Below are 27848 nucleotides of genomic sequence, written 5' to 3' on the forward strand. Positions count from 1 at the left end.
CTTAAACTATGTAGATCAGATATTGCAAGCTGTGGGGAGTGCTGTGTCCTTCATTAAAGCTCCATCTACTCAAGAGAAGCTTGACTCGAAATACTTGAGTTGATTTACTGACCCTAAGAGCTATACTTTTACTTAAGCTGAGGTTTCTCATTTATAAGGTGATCAGAGCTAAAGAGTTCACCCACACAGGCCCTCCTATGGAGAAACCAGAAATTATAGAATCTTGATCAGCTGGCTGTGGTGCTGGCTTGGGCTTCCTAAGAGCAGTCTCTCATGGGGAAGATTTCCATGCCACTTGACCCAAATCATCTGACTTTTAGGATGCAGGCATGCAGAGTAGGAGAGGAGTGTCCTGCTTTGTTTGTGACCAGGGTAGTTGGTGATACAATGTGGGAGCGATGAACTTTGAACAGTTTGTGGTGTCGCAGATCACACAATCATAGTAAGTCCATGCAAATAGTCTAATAAGAGACCCCAAACTTCAGTTCTGACTGAACTAAATTATGTTTTCTGCTCAGGTTCGTAATGCAAAGGTGAGAGAAAACAGCAAGTGAAAGGCCCAGGTTTCCCTTCTAATTGGGTCTTACATCCTCTTACTGTCATCAATTGAGCCCTTAGAAAGGTGGGAAGATAGCAAGGGTGTGACTCAACTTGAGAAGTGGATGGTTATTTGTCCATGTAGATCAGTTGCCATTCTATTTGAGGTTCTGGGGGGTAAGGCCAATTTAAAGGAACTTCTAATTTCAGTCTGCCCTTATAAACTGGGCCAGCAACCCAAAGGATATTCTACTCAAGTCTCCATAAGGAAGAGATTAGAAAGCAAAACTGTCCACTGTCTGCAACCATTTGCTGGGGCAAAGTGTGAATGAGAGACTTGCAGGAAAGGTTGGAATGTTCCTATAGTATAGACCAGTGGTGTCCAAACTTTTTTCAAAGAGGGCCATATTTGATGACGTGAAGGGCTGTGAGGGCCGACCAAAGTTGTTAACCTTTTTTTAGGATTGAAGTTGTTGAGGTAAACTGCTACAGGGGCTGGATTAAACTGACCGGCGAGCCTGATTAGGCCCCTGAAACGGACTTTGGACATGGCTGGTATAGACCTTAGTGCTTCTTTTCTACATGTCTACCTTTTCTATTGAGCTTGGATGGTACAGGGCATAGCCCGAAGTTACTCTGGTTTTCTTGTGTCCATTCTGTTAAATCCTTATTTAAACTTTTGTTCTGGAAGCCAAGATTCTGCCCTTGTTCTAGCACCAAGTAGGTTTGTTGCAGAAAAGGATCCAGAGAGTTCCCCATATCCATTTCCGGCATGCTGGCTTTGAAGGATGCTCCTCCCAGCCCCAAAGAGTCCACCCAGCTGTTGGTATCTGATAACTGAAGCCTCTTCTCTGGCAAACTGCTGTAAGCAGAAGAATCCCAGCTGGATCCTGGGGTGGGGCATTGAATTTATCATTTTGAAAAGATGGAGCTATAAAAGGTGTTGAGGAACATTTGGTTATGGTCCCTCAAAACAGCCATGATAGGAGGTCAAGTTGAACCCCATAAGGACATATATCAATATCATACTTCTTTACCCCAGATGACTTTCATCCATTGGACTAGAAGACAGGTGACCAAAAATGTTCTGAAGGGTTGATGTCAATATATACAGAATTTTGTGGCACCTTATAGACCGTTTTCTTTTCACATAAGCCATAATAAATCTGTTTTTAAGGTGTCACAAGTTATTTTTTGTGGGGAGGTTTGCAGTATCAGACTAGCATGGCTATCCCTTTGGAATTTATCAAAATATCCTTATAATTGAGAAAACAATGCATTGTAAAACTTGTATCTTGCAATAGTCATTATCTCTCAAAAGATGAACATGTTTCAAAATTCAGTGAATGCTTTGGAAATGGGGAAATCAAATCAAGTAAGCCAGTCTTGTACTACCTACAGAAACACAAGTGGCAGGTACACTGCAGTATTGGGTGCACATGTTTGCACATGATAAAAGGAATGAGAAAATATGTAGTCTGCTTATTAAATAAGCACATTGGGAAGATATATGATTTCCAGGATGTTACCATGGCTTATATAGAGGTGCCCACAGGCATGTGTTTTCTATTGGATGGGATCTCAGCAGATGCCAGGAACGTGTTCTTTACTGAGACATTAAGAGCATTATATTTCCCCTCCAGCAAATAATTGTGGGGAACTGCATCCTTTGAATATTGGAAGAGACAGATGTGTGAGAGAGACCTATGTCTTGAAAATGCTTCCATGCTTTTATCTGGAGTTCATGGGTCCCATATTCATGTCTGACCCTCTTGACATTACAAAGACACACTTTCCTATGTTTAAAAAACTGGATTGTTCCTAAGAGACAACAGTTCAGATGCTGTTCAGTTGCACTCTAAGCTCCATCTAATGCAGAACAACCTTGGACTAGGATTAATATTGTTGCTTTGGCTGCTATAGTTAGAAGCCTACCCCTGACCACTAGCACATGGTCTCCAGGAGTTGATTACTCCTGCTTTTCTTTTATACACCCACTAGCTTGTTTTGTCACATTCAGTCTAGTTTGCTTTTTAAAAGAGATGAGATCCATTGTGGATCTGAATAACCTTTCTCTTCTAGACAACAAGCCCCATATTTTTATCCATGGCAACTTTTTTGTTTCCATTTGCTTTGTTATTTATTATTTTAATTATTTACTTTGTTGCCTAAGGTGACAAACAGTCTCAAAGCAGCTTACAAGCAATATGAAACAAGCCGAGGGCCTTCTCGGTAGTAACACCCTCCCTTCAGATGTCAATGGAATGAACAACTATCTTGACTTTAGAAGACCTCTGAAGGTAGCCCTGTTTAGGGAAAGTTTTAAGGACTGATGTTTTTAGATAAGTTGTAAGCCACCCAGAGTGGCTGGGGGAACCCATCCAGATGGGTGGGGTGTACATAACAAAATTATTAATTATTATTTTATTTTATAATGATATAAAATATAAAACATACCAATAACAATAAAAAATTCTAGCATACAAATGCTGCTGCCACACCATCCCATGAAAATACCAGAAACATCACTGGTACAGTAACAATTTAAAAGTGTCAACCAAGAATCACTGCTGCACATACTTCTATGTCCAACATCATAGCTTCTACCTATCCTAAATGTCTGTGGTTTGCATTTTAAATGGAGGTTATGAGATATTTGAAATACAGTGATCAGCTTACCGTGCAGTGTTAACATGTCCCCCATAAGAGGGTGCTTCTTCCATATTATTTTTCAGAAAGGGAAGACTGTTAATTATAAGTTCAAATAGAAGTTCATAATGACAGAAACCACCATTACAGATCAGACATCACAGGCAGGGCTTCTGAGCCTTCTCACTGCAATTCAGAAATGGTGGGTACAATCAGCAAAAGCTAGTCACAACTAAGACTCATTGAAGTAATGAAATCAAACAGATCATGAATACTTTCCCTTGAATGTGGAAGCACTATTATAGTGAGGCAGTTTTGCACATTCAGCTGTAGATAATCAAATGATTGCTTGGCCACTATGAGAACGAGATGCTGAACTACATGGTGCTTTGTCCTGGATCTTAGGCAAGTCAATCTAAAAACTGCGGATTGTTTTTTACAATAAGTATAGAAAATTATTTTTTTTAAGTAAGTTGGTATGCGCAAGTTTTGTACAAAAAGTGATCTTGTACAAAAAGTGACTCCCGCTCCTTGGAAATAAGGAACTGAACATATATGGATAATAAACAGTACACGGAATGGTGCCACAGTGGGTGACAGAGCCCTTCGTCTTCATGTGGCTGAGTGAAGCACGATGGGGTCATGCTCAGATATCTTACGACAATGTCAATTTTCTCAGTATAAAATGATGATGTGTGCTAAATTAACACGAGCAGTTCAAATCTCAAAAGTCCTCTACTGTATTTAGTCTCTTGGTTTCTGATCATGGGTGAGTCACTTAAAATTCTGGGGCTTCAGCTGCCCAACTGAAATGAGATCCTTCTGTATCTCCAGCAGTGATAGTGGGTAAGGGCAGGATGAAGGACAATATACTGAGGACGCATGGTCAAGAGGCATCTACGGCATATATTTATCCATGTTTTAGCCTCCATTTTCCAATTGATATTAAGCATGTGCTACCTAAACTATATAGAAATTATTTAAACCATTAAGCATCCATCTCTCAAGATCTGTGGGGCTCTCAGGCAAGACACTTTTGGGCTGGTGGGGTCTTTGCTGTGGAGCCCCAGCTGATGTCTAGCTTTCCACCCCCTGAAGTCGCAACAGGTCCGCCTCAATGTAAAACTAGTATCCCTGTTTTCATGCATTAAATGTTGAAAATTTAAAAAGTAATCTGTTGCTCTTGCTTGCAGGCAATGTTGGACTTTATTATTTATTTAAGGAATTTATACCCTTATTTTCTTTATGTGTCTTAAAGTGGCTTTCAGTAAAAATATTAAGTCTCTTTGCGCAGTACTGCTGCCTTCATAATTGGGAGAAGAAAATGCTTTTCACTCAGAATTCCTGTTAGAAGTATGCAAGGTAAATAACACGGGTGTCAATTCAGTGCTTGTGTGAAATTGATTAGTTGTACCTTAGTTTCTGTACAGAAACCACCTAGTTCACATTTTCAGGTACTGAAACCTCTCCTCCTCCAGTTTCTGATTTCTGCAAGTAGCTAGAATTTAGGATTTTACTCTATATCATCTGTGTCTCATGAATCAAATCCAGAATCTTTTTCAGCAGTAAATGTAAAATTGTTGCTCGTGTACTTCAGGATGTTGTTGTTTTCCATCAAGGAAGTGCTTTTGTTTCAGGGCTATTTTATTTTCCCAACACAAACTACAATGTAGTTTCAATGAGAAAATCTCCTTAGCTTGAAGGGCCAGTGCAACTTGAAGTGTTAATATGTTATGTGGCTGCACAGGTGTCACAGGTTTCAGCAGGATATTGTACAACTGTTGCTGGATATGACTTCTGTGAATATAGTACTAAAGGGCTATGTCTGAGATTTTTTTTAATCATTTGGATAACCCTTCAGGATCCTAACAATCTTCCTGAGGCAAGTTTCTATCCTCTCACTTTATCCGGATGATCTTTTGGCATGCTCTTGGATTGTTTGTCCCTTCTCTTTTGATGACCTCTGATATCTCCCGTTAGGTGCAAAGGAACATTATGTGTGTTAATACAAGGAGTAAAGACAAACTCTGTGTTCCATTGTTATTTGTAGTGACAATGCCTAGACTGAATGGAGAGGGCAGACTGAAGGTAGATGCCAGTTTTATGCATGGAGAAGGGTCTTCTTGTCCAGTTGATTAATTACACAAAGGTTTCTTAATGCCTTGTAGTCACTGCATCCCTGGAGGGTCTCATGAGTCTAATGCCAGGTGCTTTCCTTTTTCAGTCTGGCCCAATACTTGCTATTCATACTTACACCCGATCCAGGGCAAATTATAGGGTTGCCCTACTCATGGAATCAAGGCAGTTGTTTTCCCTAGAGAGCTCCAGTAACATTCAAACTGCCCAGTTCTGTACTCCAGGAAGGGCTTCTCTGGAAGCCCATGTGAATCAGACCAGGAAGTACAGCAGCCCTATGTGGGCTTGCTGTAAGTTTCCTGCCCATGTGTACAAAAAACCCTTGTGATGAAAGTGACCATGTATATTTTCCTCAACCTCGAAACAGTTACAAATGCTTTTTTAACTCAAGGTTGAATTTCTGTTCCTCTGCACACCTTTCACTCTGGAGAATTACCCCCTCCACCCCCACTCCCACAAATAAAGAGAGAAGGGGAGGCAAATGTTGGAATTTCCCTTCCTTGGAAAACATGGGATTTGTGGAGACTGCTGTTACTCATTTGTTATATATGGGAAACAGACAGCTTTCCTCAAGGAAGCATTTCTGTTTCATGCATATTGCATTTTTCCAGTGCTCAAGCTGCAGTATTAGCTGAGTAAATGATATTTGACCCCTCCCCTTCTGTTGTGAATACTGGATGGAACAACATGGCATGAGAGTTACAGACACCTATTGGATAGTGCTTGTAATGGCTGCCCCCACCAAGTATCTGTGTGTCACTTCTCGGGGTCTGGTACAAATTTGTAACACGAGTCTTCTTTCCTCTCTGCTGCTCCCTCCCTCTTCTCCCAACCCCCCACAAAAGGCTTTGTCTATTTTGAAAAATTAGAGGCTTGATTGGAATATGTTAGCATAAATAATGGGAACTAAGGAGGCTCTTTCTATTAGTGGCTGCCTGATTTGTATTTATAGCCAGATGTGGCAATATGGGTGTGGGTGGGTGTATCTCATACTAAATGCTGTATAGGCACTGTGTTCCCTTGTCATGGACCTACTGTAAGTTCTACACATTGTGAAGGCTAGAGGCCTAATATGTTTGCTGACGTATGTTCTGAGACCTGCAAATCCTATCAAGCAGCACTCTGGTCTTGCTGCCCCTGGTTGGTACAGTGCTTGTTCATCCCTCCTTCTGGCAGTCAGATGCCAAAAGTGCTGGATTCTTGTCTATTGGGATTTTATGTTTAAAGACCATCGTATGTGGTGGTCTTGCAGTTAAGGTTAAAGCTTATTGGGAAATGATATATAATGAATTGAAAAAGATGCTTAAAATAACATTCAAAAAAACAAAACAAAAAACTAGAAGCTTTTATTCTGGGAATTATAGGGATAGAGCAGGGATCAGCAACCTTTTTCAGCCATGGGCCGGTCCACCATCCCTCAGACCATGTGGTGGGCCGGACTATATTCTGGAGGGGAGAAATGAACGAATTCCTATGCCCCACAAATAACCCAGAGAGGCTTTAAATAAAAGGATACATTCTACTCATGTAAAAACAGTCTGATTCCAGGACCGCCCACGGGCCGGATTTAGAAGGCGATTGGGCTGGATCCAGCCCTGGGGCCTTAGTTTGCCTATCCATGGGATAGAGCTACCTAAACAGTATAGAAATTTATTAATGTATGCGACTACAGCAGCAAAAATGTTATTTGACCAAAAAATGGAAAGAATAAGAAGTCTCGATGAAAGAAGAATGGATACCAAAACTTATGGACTTTGCAGACATGGCAAAACTTACTGGAAAAAATAAGAAATCAAGATAACAAACTTTTTATAAAAGAATGGAAATGGTTTATTAAATATTTACAAACAAATTGTAAACAGATAAGGACATTGGCAGGATTATTGTAATAACCTGCAATTTCATAAGAGTATACAATTAAAGTAGATGAATAACTGAAAACTATAAATAATTTTTACAACAACAACAACAGTGTTGGATTCTCTTGAGTGTGCACAGGAAATGTCAGCAGGAACATAGGAACTCTGGAAGTTGTGGCTCTTGAGAGAGCATCTTATGTAAAAGGGTGTATATCTCTTTGACACAAACGAAGACATTGTGTTAACTATATAAGTGGCTTTTGTGTGTGCTTTTCTTTACCTGTGGGTGGGGTGTCCTGTTTGGGGTAGCAATGCGAAGGTAGGACCTTTTACCCTTTGTCCCTGCTGTGGCCTTGACCTCCCGGCAGCTGTTTTTACCAGGGGGAAAGTCACTGTCCCACTTCTGCCCCCTTCTGCCCACATGCTTGGACCCTGGGGCCCCCCCTTTTAACTACTCCAGCATGTTAGCAAGGAACGCTCCCTTTGCAGCAACACCCTCTTTAGGATGCCTTTATGTATTTATTACTAAGTGGTGGGTGAGTCACCTCCTTCAACAAAACTATGTCCACAGCAAAACTACTATGAATTGCTTTGGAGACAGGATATTGTGTTATTGCATCCTGCTTTGAATAAAAGCTGGGCTTTTTAATGTCTGGGAAGGCTCTGAGAAGGGATTCTCTCAACAGCTTTGTCTGCTGCTCACTTGCCACCCCTACTCTTTCTGTTCAGTCTATGGGGTGATGTTTTCCCACAGGTGCTATGGGCATAAGGGTTTTGTTCCCTTCTTAGCCCCTGCTGTGGGGCTGGAGAAATTCCAGTCCCTTTCCTTCTGTGGGCCTGACTTTCCTCTTGCCCAGTCAGACCAAAATTTCAGTTCTTTGAGGCAAGAAATTATCTCTTACTTTTTTGTGTTTGGGGCTGGATCTCTGCCTTCTACCATAAATATCCATAATAATAACTATGAAGCTTTAATAACAGATTACTCCAGTATGGTAGCGCTAAATTGGTTGAGAGGAGGTTTTACCCTAGAAGAGGGTTGGAGATTTCTTTGGGGGGGGGAGTTTATTGTCCGCACATTTTCTCAAGCCAGGTGGGCCCTTAAGAGGAGAGCCCTATCCTGTCTCTTTTAATTGAAGCTCTCTTGGGCCTCCCAGCTGGTGTGGAAACAGAGCAGGGGGCTGCATTTGGGTGGCCCAGCTGGGAGGGAGGAGGTGCCCAGCCCAGCAATTTATCCAAGAGCCTGTAATTATGGGGATAATTCTGAAGGCCTGTTCCACTGCCTGGGAAGCGGCTCTGCTGAACCTAGGGGGAGAGAAAAGGGAGAGACGGTGTCAGCATGTGCAACCCAGGACTGAGATAAGTTGCTTTTGTCAACACCAGGTAATTGATCTCCCCTGCTCCTCAGTTACATAGCTACCCATTTCTCAGCTGGGTTAAGAGATGACCCTTGCCTTGAGGGCAGTTGACCATGTAGCCAGGCTGAAGCGGCACTCTGGAATCTACTAGACTAGGATGTCATAGTGAAGCCCAGGGTGTGGCTTGGAGTGGCTTCTGAGGAATGAGAAAGGGTGGCAGGAAATAAAGTCTTCCACAGAATAACCTTGCTATGAAGCTCTGCTCCAGTGCCCTGTTGGCACTGGTACTTCCAGGCATGCTCTTGCACTAGGCTTGCAACCCAGACTCTCTTTGCAAAAGCAAATTGGCTAGGCCCTTTAGACACAAGTCCTGCCGGACGTGCTGTGGGGATGTTCCTAGATCAGCCAGCTCTGGGTTACTGGGCATCTCTCCACTTGGCTCCCAACCAATTCTGCTTTTTCGGCTGCCCTTGTTGGTACCCAGCTCTGCTGCTGTGGGGAGACAGGGAGTGTTTCTGGGAGCATGCTGTGAGGCATCCTCTGAGCCAAAGAGGCCCTGCTAGGGGAGGAGTGTCCTACACAGTTGGCTTGTCTAGCAAGATGGGGCAGTGTAAGTCTGTCGGACCCCACACAGTGCAAGGGCCAACTGATGGGATGGAGCTTGCAGCCTCTCCTTAAAGAAACCTGGGAATCTTGAGTACAAGAAGACCCTAAGGATGTGGTCCAATGTTTTCATCCCTGCTGTTCTGAAGATATTTGAATGTTCCTGGGGAGGCTGTGAGAGTGAGATATAGCATATCTGAGGTGTGTACGTGTTCAATGCATGTGGGGTGGAATGAGGGATAATCCAATCTAATACTCAAAGCCAAAGCAGCAGTACAATTGGGAGTTTGATCAGGAGGGAGAGGGACCCTTTGCATGAAAAAGGAGAGGGCTTCCTTTGTTAATTGGAGTAAAAAAGAATTTGCATAGGGCTCCTCATTAACATGCTCACTGTTGCTACCTCGCTGTAGCCCTGAATCCCCTCCCCCAACTTTGTATCAAACAATGCTGCTCTCTCAGTGGAGGGGAGGGGGGTTAAGCAGGAGCAGCTGGGGGGGGGGGGAGGCTGTGGCACATAGAGTGACAGTACCTAAGTTTAACGCCCTCCCCATCAGACAAGAGAGTGCCCCATGTAAAGCATACTTGGCAGCTTCTCTCATTTTGCCTTGTCTTTTCATGTTGCTCCCTGGTTAATTAGGGTGTTGGAATTTGAGGCTTCCTCATTCCCCTTTGAAGCTTCAGATTGTCCTGTTCCAAATTAACCCTAATTACAAGGAATATCTCCCTCTCTTCCCTTCTTCACAACACTTGCAGATGTACTGTCATTTCAGCTCCGAACGTTGTTAATAAATAAATAAGGCTCCCAGTGTCCACTTCCTACTACCACTCATCCTGGGCAATGACAAGAAGAAGGTTGTTGAGAGGGTCTCTTTCTCTCTCTCCCTCTCTGCATATTTCTGTCCCGGCCATCACATGGCACAAAACCATCTCCTGGCACTTGTTTAAAAAGAGGCTTTGTACTTAAAGACCATCTGATGAAGGACTCCTCTAATTTTTGGGATCCATCTTCGCCTGTGGCTTCAAAGTTTGGCCTGAATGTGTTCCCCACCCTTCCTCTACATTCTGGTTGTACGTGTGGTTTCTCTCCTGGGTGGCCTAGTCAAGATCAGCAGAGCTCAGCATGACTCCTGGTGCCTTGCCTCCCAAACAGCCTGGAATGGTTTGGATTCTGCCTCTGATGCTTCCCTCCCAGCTCTTCCCATCTCGGACAGACGCAGAGTGTCTGTCCCCTCCCTGTGTTCCTTGGCATAGCCTCCTCCCTCACTGGCATCCCAGCTGTTCCTTTGGGGAGAGTGGCGTGGAAACCAAAAGCATGCCTGTCAATCAGCTTGGGTATATATATATATATATATTTATAAATATCAACAGCTACGAAGTATTAAAAGAAGAATTTATACTTACAAAAAGTGACAAAATAGCAGGACAGGATAGAATTGTTGAGCTCAGCAGCGAGCTTGTAGTAAAAATGTCTACACAAACTCTCTCTTACCAAGTTTGAGAAATAAAATTTATGATGAAGAACCCAGAACGATGGAGGGGGAGAAGCACCAATAAGCAAAAGAATTATCAGGCTGTGGAATATGTGGTTTTTATGTCCTCATTTTCTGCTTCTGTTAAAAATAAGGTGAGCCAGAGAATTTGAAAAGGAAAAGATATGTGGAAAATGTTTTTTATTTTAATATGAACAATATTTGGATAGGCTATCCTGTAGAGCATTCTTCCTCCCACTTGGTGCCCTCCAGATAGAAAGATAATTTTATTTTTTTTATTTTGACAAAGTAATAATAATAAATAAATAAAAATGAGCACTCTGCCCACAAGACAATTCCATTGTAACTTTCCAGCCTCCCAAAATTTCAGCCCGTCTTGTGATGGTTTGACTCATATATTTTTATAGACTACAGCTCTCATCGTCCTTGACCATTGCTTAGGCTGGCTGGAGTTGATAGGAGTTTTAGTCCAAACCACCTGGAGGACACCATGTTGAGGAACGCTGTACTAGAGTCACATAGTTGGCAAGCACCCTACAGTGCATATTATGAACCTTCCATTTGTTGTGCTCCACAGCTGCTGCCAATAAGACGTACCTGTGTCACAAACTTATTTTGGTTTTGCCCCAGTTTAGCTGTCTATACTCCTTCCTCATCCCCATCCCTGCTGCTGCCACCATCAAATAATCCTGGGAATTGCAATTTGTGGTGTTTTCTGGAGAGAGGCAACATGTATTAAACCAGTTAAAGACAGATATGTCCACACACGTTTAGAAGAAAAGGAGTTGGGAAAATCAAGAAAATGTTAGAATGCATTGGTGTTTCTTGGATTCTGACCCTCAAGAGACAGCTATGTTGTCATTAGCCCCATAAACCTGGAGCCAAATGTTGAGAGTCTTCTGCAATGGCTTGAAAATGGGAGATTGTAGTCAAAACAGAATTTATCATTCGGTTCAGTAACCTGTCTCTCAGTCTGTGTCTCTATATCTGCAAAATGGAAATAGTGACAACTTCCCTCACATTCTTATTTTAAGGATGATTAAGGGAATGTCTACACTATAGACCCAAACCAGTATGAAATTGGTTTAACTGCCATGAATTTTCCCCTGGAGAAGTGTGGGAATTGTAGTTGTTTTTGTGAGGTGGCTTTGAGTGCTCAGATATAATCCCTTGAAAAAAGCGCAATGACCATAAAGATGGTTTAAATTTATAACACAAATTACTTAACAAATTACTGAAGCAATACTGAAGCAATGTAAATTCAATGTCAATTTCCAAATGATATATCTGTTGTTAACTTTATATATAAAATTTTATGAAGACACGTGTGCAATATTCCTCAATGAGAAGTTTAACCACGGCAAACAAATGTCTCTGAAAGTCACCTTTATCTCTTTAACTTCCTATCTTCTGCAATGTGCAGCCACAGAAGCTTGTGTGTGCTAGGGTGTACTTTCACTTTGTACAGAGTGAATGTGAGACTCAACAGGCTTGGGCATTACTATGACTGAACTGAGTATGCGCTGTAGAATATTTCCCAGAATCCTTTGCTATATACAGCTGTTCTGTGGCAGGCAGGCAACTTCCTCCGCAACTTGCACTATTTTGTAGCAAAGCTACCATTGGGGGATTCTTCAGAGTGGAAGCTTGGGGCACAGTGAATTTCCCCTTGGCATTATTAGTTCACTCATCCCACTCAAAGCCATAAGGGGCAAACAAAGTTATTCCCTTCAGTTTTTAATATACTGACTACATTAGTCATATTTATATACTTCTTATTGTGGCTTCTGGAGCACCAGGTCAGTTACAGTATATGGTGGGCAACTTCCTCTGGCAGACGATGAACTACAGTGGTACCTCGGGATGCGAATGGGATCCGTTCCGGAGCCCCGTTCGTATCCTGAACAGAACGTAAGACGCAACTGCACGTCTGCGCATGCGCGGGTCACGTTTCGCCGCTTCTGCGCATGCGCATGATGTCATTTTGACCGTCTGCGTATGCACGAGCGGTGAAACCCGGAAGTAACGCGCTCCATTACTTCCGGGTTGCCGCGGAGCACAACCCGAAAATACTTATCCTGAAGTGTATTTATCCTGAGGTATGGCTGTATAGCTCTCTGTGCTGGTAGCAGCTTCTCAATATGTAGTTTCGCCTTCCACTTGCCCTTTCCCTTTCTTTTTCAAAAATAAAATACAGTCCCAGAAGCTGCAATTACAGTGGAAGACTGTGGGGGAGGCAGTTCTTAGCTCTTTCCCTCCAACAGTTGTCCCCCCCCCCCCAGTAAAACCGCTCCTTGCAAGTTGCTGAACACCTGCCTCCTCTCCAGTAGGATTTTGCTCCTAGGTGGGGAGCTTATCAAGCAATACCACTCCTTCTTGAGCCCCTCCTCACTTCTACCTCTGCAGCTGTGTTTTGTTTTATTTTTTAAAAATACTATGTGTGATCAAGCACAACACTTCTCTGTGTCTTTTAATTTGTTTTAATTAATTAGACAACCAACACAGATTGGAGTAATCAGTCTACTAGTTAAATCTTCCAAGGGTTGGGGAAATGTATACTTTTAACCATGATAATGTGAAGAAGAATACATGTGTTAAAGGGAAGACCAGACTGCATGATGTTCCCCTGTGGGCCTATTCTCAGTTCTAGGGTCTCTCATGTGAATAAGCAAAGAGCCAAGTAAGAGGACAGAGGTAAGTGGGAGGTATATTAACTCCAGTGTTTCTTTCCCTTTCCCTCCAGAGGGCAGCCGTGTCAGCCAGGAGCTCCGGTACACAAAGGAAAAGCTAGGAGAAGAGTCTCTGTACACACCCCAGATGCTGATACAAACTCCCAAACGGGAAGGTGAAAACATCCTGACCCCAGAGGCCTTGGGAATGCATCTTGAAGCTGCTCTGGCTGCAAGCAAAGTGCAAGTCTTACTTTACGGAAAGTGAGTTTCAAAATGGAAAATCTATGTTAATCTCATAAGAAGAACATACACTTTTTATGATGGATTAGATGAAGATCTATCTAGTCCAGCATTCAGTTTCTATCAATCTTCAGGTGTCTCTGGATGCTCACAAGCAGAGCATGAAGGTTATGGCCTTCCCCAATGTTTGTGCCCAGCACCTGTTACTCAGAGGTACATTGCCTCTGCAGCTTCCATTTAGTTAACATTCCTCTTTCCAGCAAGTCTTCTGACTTTTTTTTTACATTCATTGCCTCTGCTTCTTCTTTCAGGTCTTGGGATCTCAACAAAATATGCTACAAGTCAGGTGTCCCCATAATTGAGAATGGAATGATTGCACGGGTGAGTTACCAAGGGAATGCATGCATCTGCAGGGACAGGGGTTGCACTAAAACCCATAGAAATTAGGTAGATCAGCTGGGGAAAAGCTCTTTGTTAGATGGCATAAATAATTCCCTGGGGTCTAGCTGGTTGGCTAGAGAATGGGGTGGGTCTTAGAGAGGATATCCAGGTTGCTATGGGGATAGGGTGGAATCTTTAAAAAAGGATGGTGTTACAAAGGAGCAGCTTCCCAAAGCACCCTTCTGGGTTCAGAGACTTGGACATTTCTGCATAGACTGGACATGCTTCCTTTTGCTAGACCCCTAACCCTGGTTACAATCACTCCTGTGTATCTGAGATAAGAGCTAACTATGAGGCTTTATTTCCCTTCCAGCCATATGCTGGGGGAGTAGAAAGAGGAAAGTCTATTTTATCCTCAACTGCTTTCAGCAGTGCCTGACCTCTGGTGATAAGGGTTTTACATCCTGCATGCCTCAGTTGCAAGAGACTGCTGTCCCCTTAGACAGGTATCCTCAGAGTGAGAACTTCCCGTGGCCCACTCTAGCCCGTTTGGCTAGGACAAGTCTTCCAGGTTCTCATATCTGGGATCTGTTCGGATTGAGGGCTTGTATTTGGGATGGTACTCTTTGGTTCCCAAAGCCGTTCACTGTTCCAAAAGGCTGCAAGGGAGAGAATGGGGAGAGAAGGTAAGTTAAGTTGCAGTAGAACACTGGTTGTAGAGAGGGTAGTCCCACCTGCAAAAAAATTATGTGAGCATTTGGGCAGGTCAAGGAAGGTAAGGGACAAAGAGAGCAAAAGAGAACTGGAAAGATGAACTTGTGGTTTTCCTCTGTGACTGTGGCTCTTGTCATTCCCAGATGATCGAGAAGCTCTTTCCTTGTGTTATCGTGACCCCACTGGACTGCTTTTGGGATGGTGCCAAGCTGCAAGGGGGTTCCGCTTACCTCCCGTGAGTACCTGTTTTTCAGGTGTACTTTTCTGCCCTGCTCTGATTGGCCTGTGAGGCCAAGTCTGTGTAGAAGGCTGTCTGTAGGTTAAGCATGTATCCAGCACAGGGATTGAGACCTGACATGCTTTTAGCTATTTCTCGTCTGTTCCCTATTCCACAGACTTATCTAGGCTTTAGGAAGTATGCTTGTCTATACACATACACACTCTCACACACTGTCTTCTATCTGAGCCCCCCTCAGGTTTTTGAGAGTGCTTTCAAGCTCTTTCACAGGATGTGAAGTATGATCATTTAGCATTTTCTTAAAGTGCCCAAAGCACTTCCACTTCCCTCACTAAACACAATAATAAATATAACAAACTTTTAAGGTAGGATGGTCCTATTCTTTCAGTATTAAAGAAGGCATTACTAAAGGCTCTTGCATCCCAGTGTGTTGGTGGATGAGCTGAGATTTGAATTGGGCATTTCCAGCTCAGACGTCACACCTCAAGCTCTTAACCTCTCGTACAGTGTCCCAGTTCTTATTTGCAGCTAAGCAAGGTCCCAACAAGGAGAAAGACATCTGAATGTAGCAGGAATGTTTGCCTGCAGTCACTGGTCAAGAACGAGGAGTAGAGGAAGGACCAGTCATGATAAGGATTGTACATGAGCCTGCCCAAAAAGATGGTGGCATCTTTTTGTGTTTGATCAATAATGCTCTTTTACCACTAAATCAGAGCTGGACTTACCTGTTTGCCTTTAAGGCCTGCAGGCTGGATTGGCCATGGCAGGCATTGTTAGAAAGCATAGCTGATGATGATGGAGGAAGACGGGTTGCAAAAACACTTTGTGGCTTCATAATTTTCCTGTACTAATAAGCAATAGGATCTTTGCCTAATAATTGGGTTTCTTGCTTGGCTTGCTTGGCACCTGTGGAAAAGCTTCCTTCCTGTATCTGATGCTTCCAAGGTACAGTGGTACCTCAGGTTACATACGCTTCAGGTTACATACGCTTCAGGTTACAGACTCGGCTAACCCAGAAATAGTACCTCGGGTTAAGAACTTTGCTTCAGGATGAGAACAGAAATTGTGCAGTGGTGGCGCAGCGGCAGCAGGAGGCCCCATTAGCTAAAGTGGTGCTTCAGGTTAAAAACAGTTTCAGGTTAAGAACAGACCTCCAGAAAGAATTAAGTTCTTAACCCGAGGTACCACTGTACTTACCTACCTTTCAGTATTTTTTCAGCGTGCATTATTGCTTGTTTGGGGAAACGGAAACATAGTTCTCATTTTCAGTGGCACATATACTATTAAGGTGGCACCTGTGGCACAGGAAGGAGAGTACTGTCCATCTGCTGTAGAATAGCATAATTTGCCAGTTACCACTATAATACTACAGCTTTTCTCCTCTTACCTATTCCACCACGGCATGTCCAAGGGGATTTTGCTTACACCCCCCCCCCCCCTTGTTCTGCGATGCCACATTAGGGAAGGGGTGGTAACAGTTAGTGGGTGGTAGGATAGTCTCACATCCTCCAGCCTGCCCCCACAGAATTTGGGTATAGGTCCACAGCCCCAGCAGTTTTCTCCCTGTCCCACTTCCGTACCAGAGGGAAAACGCTTTCTCTAGTCTCCTACCCCCTCCCCTAAGTTTCTACTTTGGGGCCAATTGCTTTGTTTTGTTGCTCCTGCTGCCTCGTAATTATGTTTCTATTAAGGTGTACAAAATGGGGGATGGAGGGGGAGAGAGGGTAAAGATGTGGGGACCAGCCCCACTGGAGGCACTGGGGGAGGGAGGGACAGGAACAATAGCCAGCATTCTTTCTGTTTACAAGTGTGTTTGTCCATAAGGGGCCCTGGAGACTTATGCTTTGTCAGCAAACGGCAACACCACGTATTCTCATGCTAATGATACTTTGAAAGCTCCAAGTTGCCCAACAAATGGAATAGTAGCTTTATTCAGCCTGCTGCTGAGAGAAAGGGGACAGGGAGGGAGGGAGGAGAAAACAGATTTCAGAAAAATTAAAAGAGGGAGGGATTTTAATATCAAACTGCCGAGAATAAGGGTTGGGGTAGGGTGAAGTGTTTTCCGTTGAACTCGGGAGCAGCACAAATGCAAGGTGTGGGGTTTTGTTTTTTTAAGGGAACAGGGTCTGTTTCATCTCACTGAGTTTACCTCATACAAATGTTGGGTGCTATTTGCAGGGTGATTCACTGAACAAAATGGAGTGTTACTCTTAAGCACCCCCCCCCCAAAGGAGAGCTAAAGGTTACAGAATTTGAGACTTTGGGGTGCCTTCAAGCTTCCCTTTCCTTTTCCTTTTTTAAAGTAGATGAAGTATGGGGTTTTAAGAACACACTTTGCATAACAGCTCAGACTCATGTGCAAACCAGGGCAGTTGGCAAGGAAGCCTGGGGATTTTCTTGCTCTTCCTAGATTCTTCCATGAAACGTCATGTCCTTGCTCCCTTACTTTCTGTATCCAGTCTCTTGGGTTCCTTGTTTATTTATAATGACTCTCGTATCCCCCCTCCTCCACTGCTCAGAAATTTCACACACACACACACAGGTCCCAAAGTTTTCTTGTCAGTGGCTGGAATGGGGGAGTCTTTTCCTCAGGTCCAGCTTCCGCTTCAGTTCAGCTGAGGGTCTCTCTCTCCCCCCTCCTTTTAACGCAAAGGGAGAGAAAACTTGGGAGAACAAAGGGCAGCAATCTATGGAAAAACAAAAGGGCCCGACTTGGCTCAGTGAAGCAAGAAACAGCAGATAAAAGAAGCTCTCTTTGGGAGCAGGAGCTGGGCTGTTTGGAATGTGGGAATCAGGCAAGGAGGAACCTTCTTGGGACCTGGGGGTTCATGAATGATTGGAGAGTGATTCTGCTCTGAGCATGACAAGACTTTCCCTGCCCCTGCTTTCTTGCTTTCCACATCTTGGAGTTTTGCTTTTTCCTTCTGTTTTTCAAAAAGGAAAATAGCAAGCAAAATAGACTTTGCTTTGTGATTCCAGCTGAAAGGACAAAATGCTGCAACTCCCTTCTTCATATCCAACCACTCCCCCCCCCCTCCTTCTTCAACTTATTTTGGTTTGTTTGGCTACAAACTTGTGTGGAGAGACAGAAAAAATCCCTCGCAGCCAGCTCTCTAGAAAGAGTCTGGGAGAGAAGCTTTGACTATCAAGGCTTTCAGTAATTTGATAGGCTCTGAGAGTAGAGCATGTAGGTCTTCAGGCCCTGATCCTGCATGGACAAGCTCCTCCGATTTTAATGGCTGCACAACAGGAACAAGAACAGATTCTCCCATTAGAATGGGGAAATGAACATGGAAAATCATACCTGGCAAATTTCCTTGCTGCAGAGCTCTTATAGACCCAGAAACCTAGGGTTATGTGAGCAGGATTATCTCTATCTCCAATCCACTGGGAAGAAGTACGGTTGCTAAGATTATATCAAGGCACTGAGGGAGACTCCAGTCGCCTTGCCACTTTCCCTTGCTTCTGTGGCCTCAATGATGCAACCACTCCATGACAGGAAGTTGAAGACAAGAATGCATGAGAGCACCAGTGGAAGAGTGAGTGGCATCAGAGGAACTGTAGCTCCAGCCTCAGGGTTGTTGTTGTTTACAGCATTTAAAGCAGAGATGGGGAGCCTCAGGCCCAGGGATCTTAATGCAGCCCTCCAGGCCTCTGTATATGGTCCTCATGAATCTCCCTGGGCCACAGCTCTCACTTGCCCTGCTTTTTGGAAATAGGCCTCTTGTTAGAAATTTGCTTCAGTCATGTTAGGAAGATGCTGCATGAATGGCAGTGGAGGAGAGTTGCTGGATATAATCAGACCTGAAACAAGATGCCAGGATTTGTTTGGATTGTAGCTATAACCTTGATCTCGGAGAATGTGACACAAAGCCTGGATCAATTACAACATACTGGCTAATTGAGTTCATTGTCAAATTCTACTCTATGAAGTTTCAAAACCTCCACCCTTTCCAACAGGTACTGGTCTAGGGAAATATCTTTTATCAGTTAATCTCTTGTCAGACCAAGCAGAGGATTTGCCCCCTCGAAAAGTTGCCCATTTGGAAAGTTTACTATAATCAGAGATCCCTTAAAGACGATTCCCCTTTCTGCTAAACTGTATTCCTATCTGTCTAGAGCTGGAATTAATTCCTAAGCAACTCCCTTGTACTTTATACAGATAAAACTAACCTTTATGGCTCATTGTGGCCTTTGGAACCATTCTTATTGCCTCTTCTCTGACCTTTGCCAGTACTTTATATGTTGCCAGAAGCAGTCATGCAAGTTGCTTGGGTTTAGTTCTCTGATTATCTTGTCTCAGTGGTTCTTCTCCCTAGCCCCAGATACTCATTTTGGTGGGTCACTGACCCTTTCTCACAGTGTGAAGCCAAGGAACATTTTCAGCGAAACTAGAAAGTGACCAAATAATGGAGTTTCCACAAGATTCTTGTGAAATTTACTGTCTCGGGATAATGTTGGGCAGAACTTGGCACAATTTGCCCTTTCTTTGGTGGGTAGGGAAACTCTAAGTCTAATACTACATTTTCAGGGGATGTGACCTTTCCTCTTTAGTACAACAGATCTGTCATTGCAATGGTTGGAGATGAAGCCTTCCTGGGATAGATCCTTCCACACTTGCTCATTAACTAAATTGGGTTACCCTTTTTGTTTGGGCAGAAGCAAAATGCCTTTTCTCCCATCAAGAAGCCTTTTCAATATGTGTATATTATCTAGACATCTATATAAACAGAAAGAATAAAATATGCACACAACAAATTATACTGCTGTGTACATCCCTGTGCACAAATGCATCAGGCCAAGTGTTGTGCATGGAAGATACCCCTCTTCCCTTTCCAGCTTTTGTTGAAAGATTCTCTTTTGCTTCTGGAATACACCCTGATGCCCCTACATGCACATGACCCCAGCCTACGGCACGCACACAGCTCTGGTGCTCCCAGAGGAGGCACTGTCCAGATCCTCTGGAGCTGGCACTCTAAACCAGATGCCAAATGAAAGCAGCATGCCTGATCCTGTTATGCACGGGAACAAAAGGAATGAAGCCCTATATCAGCACTGAGCAGACCCCTCCCACCCCCTAAATGAGTCTTGTGCAGCCAGTCAGGGCAATTAACGCCAGCGTGCTAACATCTTGATAGAGGCAGTGCTGGGAGAGCCAGGGCTCTGTATGCAAGGGAGAAGCAGTAGTACATAGGACAAGAGAAATGGACTTAAATTATGGCCAGACCTAGTATGTGGTGTGTGTGTGTGTGAGTTCAGAGATCTTCCTTCTTGGGGGACAAGTCCACGTTCCTTCTCTAGCCTCTTTATTGCTCCAAAGGAAAATAAAAGCTGCTCAAGTATGCATTGCTGCATAAGTCTGCTACAGCCCAGACATATGGTCAGGTTTAGCCTTACAAATATTCACACAAATTACTAGCCTACCAAAAAATGTAGTTACCTGCCTACTTATACATATATGAATTTACAAGCCTCCTCTTAAAATCATCCATTTAATATAATCTGTAATAGGAATAAGTGATGCTATCTGGATACCTTTCTTTCCCTGTTAACCCACATTTTATCTCTATAGGGGCCGGCGCGATATCCAGTGGACTAACTTAGACCCCATTCAACTGATGGAGGAGTTGGGTCAGTTTGCCTCGCTGGAAGGATTCAAGGAGATGCTGGATAAGGCAGAGGTTGGCCAGGCCTATATGGAGCGGCCTTGTCTTGACCCCTTTGACCCTGAGTGTCCTACAAGTGCCCCCAACAGCCAAAGCCGGCAGGTAGGTTTGAGCCAGGCATGTTCCCCAACTACTCAGTGTATATGTATGTCTGGACTGGACTCAGGGTAAATATGTATGTCTGGACTGTTCTTCACACTGCAGATGACAGCTCATGCAATGGCATACTCTCCAGCAATAAAACATTTGGAGCTTTATCTAGCTTTCAACACATATTAAATATTTTTGTAAGAAAGCACATGCTTTGCATGCAGACAGTTCCAGATTCAGTCCCTATCATCTCCAGGTAGGGCTGCAAGGGACTCCTGTCTGAGACCCTGGAGAGCCACTGTCAATCAACTTTGACAGAACTGAGCTAGATGGACCAGTGGTCTGAATTCATGTAAAGCAGCATCTTATGTTCCTAAGGAGGAGAGTTCCATTTTATGGGTGTTTAGATCTGACATTAAGAGGTGCACTAAGACAGGTTGGACAGCTGCACACACAATGCAACCTTCTTGTAATAGCCTTTTTGAAAAGGAGAGAATTGTAATATTGCGAAGTGCACTCAGTAGGAATTCTGCAGAATGGACACAAAATTTGCCACATGGGCAAAGAATTTGGTAAATGATTAATCTTACCTGGGATCACAAAGCTAAAGAGATCTGCAAATTCCATAGATAAATGTGGCAAAAAGGCGAGTGCCATTCAGTGCTCCTAAGACATGCTAACCAAATAAAAAGGCAGTTTCCCGAATTGTTATACCTTTGCTTCAAGATACCTGTAGCCAAGATACCATAGGGGCTAACTCCTTTGCCCTCCCAATAAAATATTTGAGGGATCCCCGCGAAGTTGATGGGCATTGCCATTCAAATGGTGCGAGCATGCCGCATCTTGTGATCGATTATGCAGGGTGGGGCTTATTTTATTCAAGTTGGCACCCCTGAAAGGTACACACTCAATAGCATGAGATAAGACTGATGTAGCCAAAGTAAATGAACATTCTGGCTACAAAAAGTAGAGCTGATTCTCTGGCCTGGACTCTGGGAGGGGTGGGGAGGAGGCTCGATGAAGTCACAGAGCTCTTCAGATTGTAACACATGTGCAAAGCAACAGAATAGCTTCCTTGTGTCTTGTTGGAGCTAGGGACCTCTTTTCAGGCACCGTGTGCCCCAAAAGGCTGGATTCACTGTGGGGTCCCCCATTTGGTTAGCTTTGCCCTTCTGTGTCCAGGAGTGTGGGGAGATGTGGAATGCAAGGCAGCGTTCCAGAGAGGCACAGGCAGGAATGATGGTGCTGATCCGGGCAGACGCAGTGCAAGTGCTCACCAGCAGGTGGTCATAGTTGGAATGCGTCCCAGAACAGATGGCAGCTTCGGAGCTTTTGGAAGGTGGAGGGGGGAGAGAGCAGTGTGTGCGTACACACACGGAGCACATATGACCAAGGGCAAGCACAAGGAGCGGGAGGATGGAGTTGCAGCCATAATTCCACATTTCCTGGCTTGAAAGCCAGACTGTTATCATTATGGCTATCCAGTTTCTCTCGCTGCCACCACAGGAGCAGGAAGGAGATGCCTGTAGGATTGAAGGGAACACCCAGTGTGCCTGTGGGCAAGCACACACACACACAGGATGATATAGTCAGAATGGATTCTGCAAACTCCTCAACCAAATGCAAATAGACACTATGATTTATACGCAGAAAAGCATAGTAGTTGCCTGATATAATACTGAGTCTTCTTATATTTCTCTTAGATGGATAAATATTATCAAGCATTAGCTGAATTGAATTCATCCATCTGGTATTGTCCAAATGAGCTGCTTGTTGTTGTTGTTGTTGTTGTTGTTGTTGTTGTTGTTATCCTTGTTGGCTGAAAATGTGGCACTGCTGCTTTGCAAGGTAGATAGATAGATAGATAGTATGTGAAGCCATGATTGGCATGCTTTATGAAAGTGCTGTCCTCCAGCTTACAAGGTGATAGGAATTTTCCTGCTTTTCCCATTGCTTGATGTTTGTCTTATGACTATGTGGGTGACTCACTGGTGATTGCAGGGCGACAGAGCCAGACTGATTTTGGGTCCTCATTCTATGAGAATACCTAGGCCAGGGGAGAACCAATGTGGAGCACTGTCACATAAAAGCTAGAATCTATCAGATCTCTTCAGCTCTGCTTGCTTTCCCTGCACAGAGATTGTGTGATTTATTATGTCTCAGGGTTCCAGGCATAATGATAATGGTGGCAATGCCATATGGCATGTCGCCGTCTTCCATCCTCGGCAATCAGGGAGGCATCAGGCTGCTCCAAGGAGTAGTTATTCTGACAGTTGTTAGTAAACCTTCTTAATTGTTCCAGGCCAATGTCACTGAACTGAAATGTGGATTATTATTGTCAGATGTGAGGTTACATAGCTAGGAGCCGAATGGATTATTTCCAGAGAGGATCTCAAGCCTTGCCCATTATTGTTAACCAGCAGAATATGCAATATTATTATGTTTATGTATGTGGTGTTTGCTAAAAGAGAGCTTCTGTCTGTTGTCTGCCTTTCAAGGGCATATGTGTATGTAGGGTCCCTATCAGCAAGGGACTGACCACCCAGGGCAGGTTTAGCCCCCAGTCCAACATTGTCCCAAAGGGCAGAATTTGACTTTTCTCCACAGAAGAGGATGTCAGCTATTCACTAATGGGTGATGGTAAAGAGAAGCACTTGGGCACCTCATTGGTGTTTGGGCTACACCAGCTCCAGCCAGTGAGAATTAAGCCTGTTCCTATTTGTATAGTTCCCTATAAGGTTCAATTTCTTGGTCACTTCTGGATGTGACAGAATGCTGGAATAGTGTTACGGAATAATGGGAAATATTCTTTGTTTTGTTTATAGAGACATGGATTGTTCCAGTAGCACGGTTAATGTCTAAAGTGCTTTACATTTTTTTTCACTATTTTATTTCCATTTATTGGATACCAAACTGAAGCTAATAAATGTTGACTTTTCCAAAGTGCTCAATGAATTCATGGTTGAGCAGGAATTTAAACCTGTTTGGGTCACTCAAATTCAATATTCTGTCTGCTAGAGCAGGCTGCCTGTCCTACTGAGAATTTCGTGTGTGTGCGTGCGGTTTTTGTTTTGTTTTGTTTTTTACATGTGACATTTGCAGAGGAGCAACATTTGCCCTTGCTTTCCATAACAGCTGGGTTTTGTTTTATTAGCCAGCTAGTCAGGGCTATAGCATATAATCCCTTAGTCTTAAGCAGAACAGTTCTGCTTCAATAGTAGTAGTAGTAGTAGTAGTAGTAGTAGTAGTAGTAGTAGTAGTAAATGTACACAGTGCACAAGTCAGAAGTGTGCAAAGATACTTCTTCCTCCATGAAAAGCAGGAGATGGGGCTATAGTGGTGTCCTTAATATGCATCTAAAATACCTGTGCTTACGTTTGGAGTTTATGCTGCTATTTTACATTCCATTCTTGTTGTCTCCACCAGGAACCAGACATCCCCTCAGAGCTCACAGGTGGCTGCCATGGCTTCTCACGAAAATACATGCACTGGGAAGAGGAACTGATCCTGGGTGGCACTGTGAAGGATTCCCAGGGCAAACTGCAGGGGTAAGTGTGTGTTTGTGTGGTGTGTGTGCCTGTCAAGTTAGAGGTCTGTGGCCAGGAATAACTCAGTAGCTAAGGAATTCTTTATGCAGAGCAGATGGCTTTTCCCTGCAAGCAGGGCCAATTAAAAAGGATGGACAAAGTCATAAATGTTGTGTTTGAATGGTGAGGGGAGAGGACAGTGTGGCTCCTGGGAACTGCTTGGACTCTCACTGCTACCCCTTTCACAGTTGGGGGTGGTAGTAAACTGCCTCCTGAGCCAGCTTGTAACTTGATGCCACTGAGGTTCATATTCTCGTGGGTGCATGTCCGCGACCTGACCCTAGGAGCAACTGGCTTGGGCATTCCTAAGCCATGGGATTTATGTTGATCCCTGAAGCTCTGGCTGCCATCACCCCTTGCCTCCCGAAGCCACCTCCCCCCACCCCAATTCCTTCCAGCTGCCGTGGATGCTGGAAGACACAGCACAGACACCTGCTTGCAGCAATCCGCAGCCCTGGTCCTAGAAAGGGGCTCAAATGCACATTGGGAGGTTGATTCCACACAAATCTGCACTGTGCTGGCACCTGCAGTTATCTGTTCGACAGGTTGCCATACCTTCTGTTTTGGCATGGTGGGGCACGTTCCGCATGCTGGTGGGGGCAGTGTCATAATCGGTGTCAGCTTTTAAAAACCATTGTTCTTCAGAGGGGAATTCTTGTGTCTCTGAACCCTTCCATATCTCACAAGGCAAAGAGCTGCAAAAATGGCTAAGGAATGGGCAATAGATTGGAGACAAGGGTTATTGCTGCTATACATCGCCTTGCTTTGGTTTTAAAACCCCATGGAAGGAAGCAGCCAGAAAATGGGAAGCAGCCAGAAAATGGGAGAAAAGATCCTCACCTTTTAAAGTAGGAAGGCTCAGGCAGAAGAAAGAGATGTGCTTCTGATATTACAGGGAGGTGCATCTGCAGCCATTTCCAGCTCTTTTCATGCATTTCTAGAACACAATACACGCAGGCTTCTCTTGTTGTGTATAGATTGGGATGTATACATGGTGAACTTTCTATGCAAATCATCTGCCTATTGGTTTTTCTCATGTTTTGTGTGGAACGTTAGTCAGTGACTTGTTTTCTATGGCAGCTGATCGACATGGCATGCATACCTTTTGCATACCTTTTTGATAGGGGTGGCTAGCCACCTGTTTCAATTGAAAAAAGCCCCATAAGTAGGCTTGTGAAAGAACTGTGCACAGAATGAGGGCTGACTGTGAGATAAAGAAAGCAGAAAACAGGCTTTTGGTTTCTGCCTTGAGCCTGGGCAGTGGGGGAGCAATGGGGCCTAAAGGCTCTAGTTCCAGAGCTGAAAGGAGCCCTGCCTCCTTGACTGTGAGTAGAAGGGTTGTCTCTCATCCAGCTTCTGTTTCCTGCAGAGCCGAAGCCCTACAAAGCATGTTCCTGTTGATGAGCCCACGACAGCTCTTTGAGCACTACCGGGATGACTATGAGATACACGACATCAGCTGGAGTGAGGAGAAGGCAGCTGCTGTGCTGGAGGCCTGGCAGCGGGAGTTTGTTGAGGTGAGATGGACAGGTTGGTTTGTGGCATCTCTGTGGGAACTCCAGGGCTGCTTGATGCAGGTGTGTGCAAGGGTGAAGACACAAATGTGTCTACAAAAGGCTGGAAAAGTGTGTGCGTGGAAGGGAAGATGCTAGAAAGATGACGGGCAAAACTGCATGCAGGTCTGTCAGTGAGGAGCAGAATATTATGTAGGGCTGCATGCAAATATGCATCTGCCAGTGTAAAAAGGTTGGGTGCCACCATGAATGCTTACAAGCATGTAGAATGGCATGAAAAACAATTTATAGGGTGAAAGCATAGCCAGTTGTTCTTGAATTGAGTGTATGGACCCTGTACAGTTTTCTGTCTTGCTTGGTATTGCTACATGACATGTATAGCAGCATATAGGCTCCTTCATGCCTATGAGCCTTCATGCCTATGCCTGGCGTGTAGATGGATCCTGTGGATGCATTTATGTATGTGAGAAGGATCCCAGCCACTGAGGTGACTCTTCTCCTCCCAGTATCTCATGAGTCTTGCTTCTTTGCAGTTGGCCCAGGAATCCCTCCCTGCGAATTCCTCCCAGACTATCCATGCCTTCTCCACCACCACGCTCGATGACATCATGAAATCCTTCTCAGATGTGAGCGCTATCCGTGTGGCTGGCGGGTATCTGCTGATGGTGTGTAGCAGCTTCTTCCCTCTCCTCCCTCCCTCCTATTCCTTTATCTTCCATTGTGTACTAAAGCATAGCTTTTCCGTCTTCGCCTTTCTTCTCATTAATTGCCGTCTCAATTCTCCTCCACTTGCAGCTGGCGTATGCCTGTGTCACCATGCTGCGTTGGGACTGTTCCAAATCACAGGGTGCTGTGGGCCTGGCTGGGGTTCTTCTGGTTGCCCTTTCCGTGGCAGCAGGACTTGGACTGTGTTCTCTGCTAGGAATCTCATTCAATGCAGCCACGACCCAGGTAGGACACATTTTGGAGAGGTCTGCCTTCCCTAATGACCACCCTTTGTTCTCCATCAATTTCCCCTCCTCTTTGCTCAGCAAGCAGGAGAACTGTCTGCTCCATCAATTTCTCAGGTTATGCAATGCTGAGGTTATGTTCTGCCTCTCTATCCCTGCTTGGCATTAGAAGATGCTGTGTTGTAAAGAGCACTTGACCTTCAGATGCATGGCTGTTCCTGAGGTTCCAATGACCATCGTGCTGCCTTCAGCACAATCAGATCGCTCTAGCTGCCTACATGCTGTTTCTTGTTCAGAAGTTCCAGAGGAATATACGATACTGTATATTCCCTAGTAGCTGAGTTTTTAAAAAAGAACAACTGTCCATTTGTACCGAGGCAGGCTAGGAGTATGCCACAAAGAGAGCCTTAGCTAAGGTGCCTGCAAGGCAAGGAAGGAGCCTAATAAACCAGGTGCAGGTGACTCAAATATATGTTAGCAGAAAGCAAAAGCCCGCCAGAGTCACCAACCAACCTGACTTTGGTTAACATGAGAATCATTTAGAGCCTGAGTATAACAGCAAAAGGAAGAATTTGTGGTGCCTTCCAGTCACAGTTTGCAGCCTGAGACCTGTTTCTACTTTTGTGGGATTTGAGCAAGTCCTGGATGTGCTCCTCTAATTGGGATTCCTCCCATTGTGCTTTCCTCCATATCTGTATAGGTGCTGCCCTTTCTGGCACTGGGCATTGGTGTGGATGACATGTTTTTGCTGGCACATGCCTTCACAGAGACCAGCCAGCACGTTCCTGTCAAGGTAAGAAGGTTCCCTGTTTTCGCACAAGCCTTTGAGTCCCTATGCATTTCCAGTGCACGCTCAATCTGTCCTCAACTCTATTCTCACGGTTCCTCATTTGCACCTTTTCAATGCAGGAGCGGACTGGGGAATGCCTGCGCCGCAGTGGCACCAGTGTGGCACTCACCTCTGTCAATAATATGATTGCTTTCTTCATGGCTGCTCTTGTGCCCATCCCAGCACTACGTGCCTTCTCTCTACAGGTAAGCCCCTCTGCTAGTTGCTCCTCCATGCAGGTTTGTCAGCAAACTGTGCTTATGCACATTTGCATTTTCTTTGAATCTCACTGCAGGCAAGCCTTCACTTCCACTCTGGAGGTAGCTGTGCCCCCAGTC

The 27848-nt window shown here is 44.3% G+C and overlaps 1 protein-coding gene across 1 annotated transcript in view; it reads left to right on the top strand.

Annotated features, from left to right (window-relative positions):
- PTCH2 (patched 2) overlaps window positions 1-27848 on the top strand; it is a 53509-nt gene that overhangs the window by 14568 nt on the left and 11093 nt on the right. Inside the window, exons 3-12 of the mRNA XM_028733641.2 lie at window positions 13373-13562; window positions 13853-13922; window positions 14780-14871; window positions 20447-20642; window positions 24057-24178; window positions 25587-25734; window positions 26265-26396; window positions 26527-26682; window positions 27382-27474; window positions 27591-27716. Coding sequence (XP_028589474.2) covers window positions 13373-13562; window positions 13853-13922; window positions 14780-14871; window positions 20447-20642; window positions 24057-24178; window positions 25587-25734; window positions 26265-26396; window positions 26527-26682; window positions 27382-27474; window positions 27591-27716 — 1325 coding nt within the window. The remainder of the gene's footprint in view (window positions 1-13372; window positions 13563-13852; window positions 13923-14779; window positions 14872-20446; window positions 20643-24056; window positions 24179-25586; window positions 25735-26264; window positions 26397-26526; window positions 26683-27381; window positions 27475-27590; window positions 27717-27848) is intronic.

The sequence above is a fragment of the Podarcis muralis genome, chromosome 5 (genome assembly GCF_964188315.1).
Source record: "Podarcis muralis chromosome 5, rPodMur119.hap1.1, whole genome shotgun sequence".
Lineage (NCBI taxonomy): Eukaryota > Metazoa > Chordata > Lepidosauria > Squamata > Lacertidae > Podarcis > Podarcis muralis.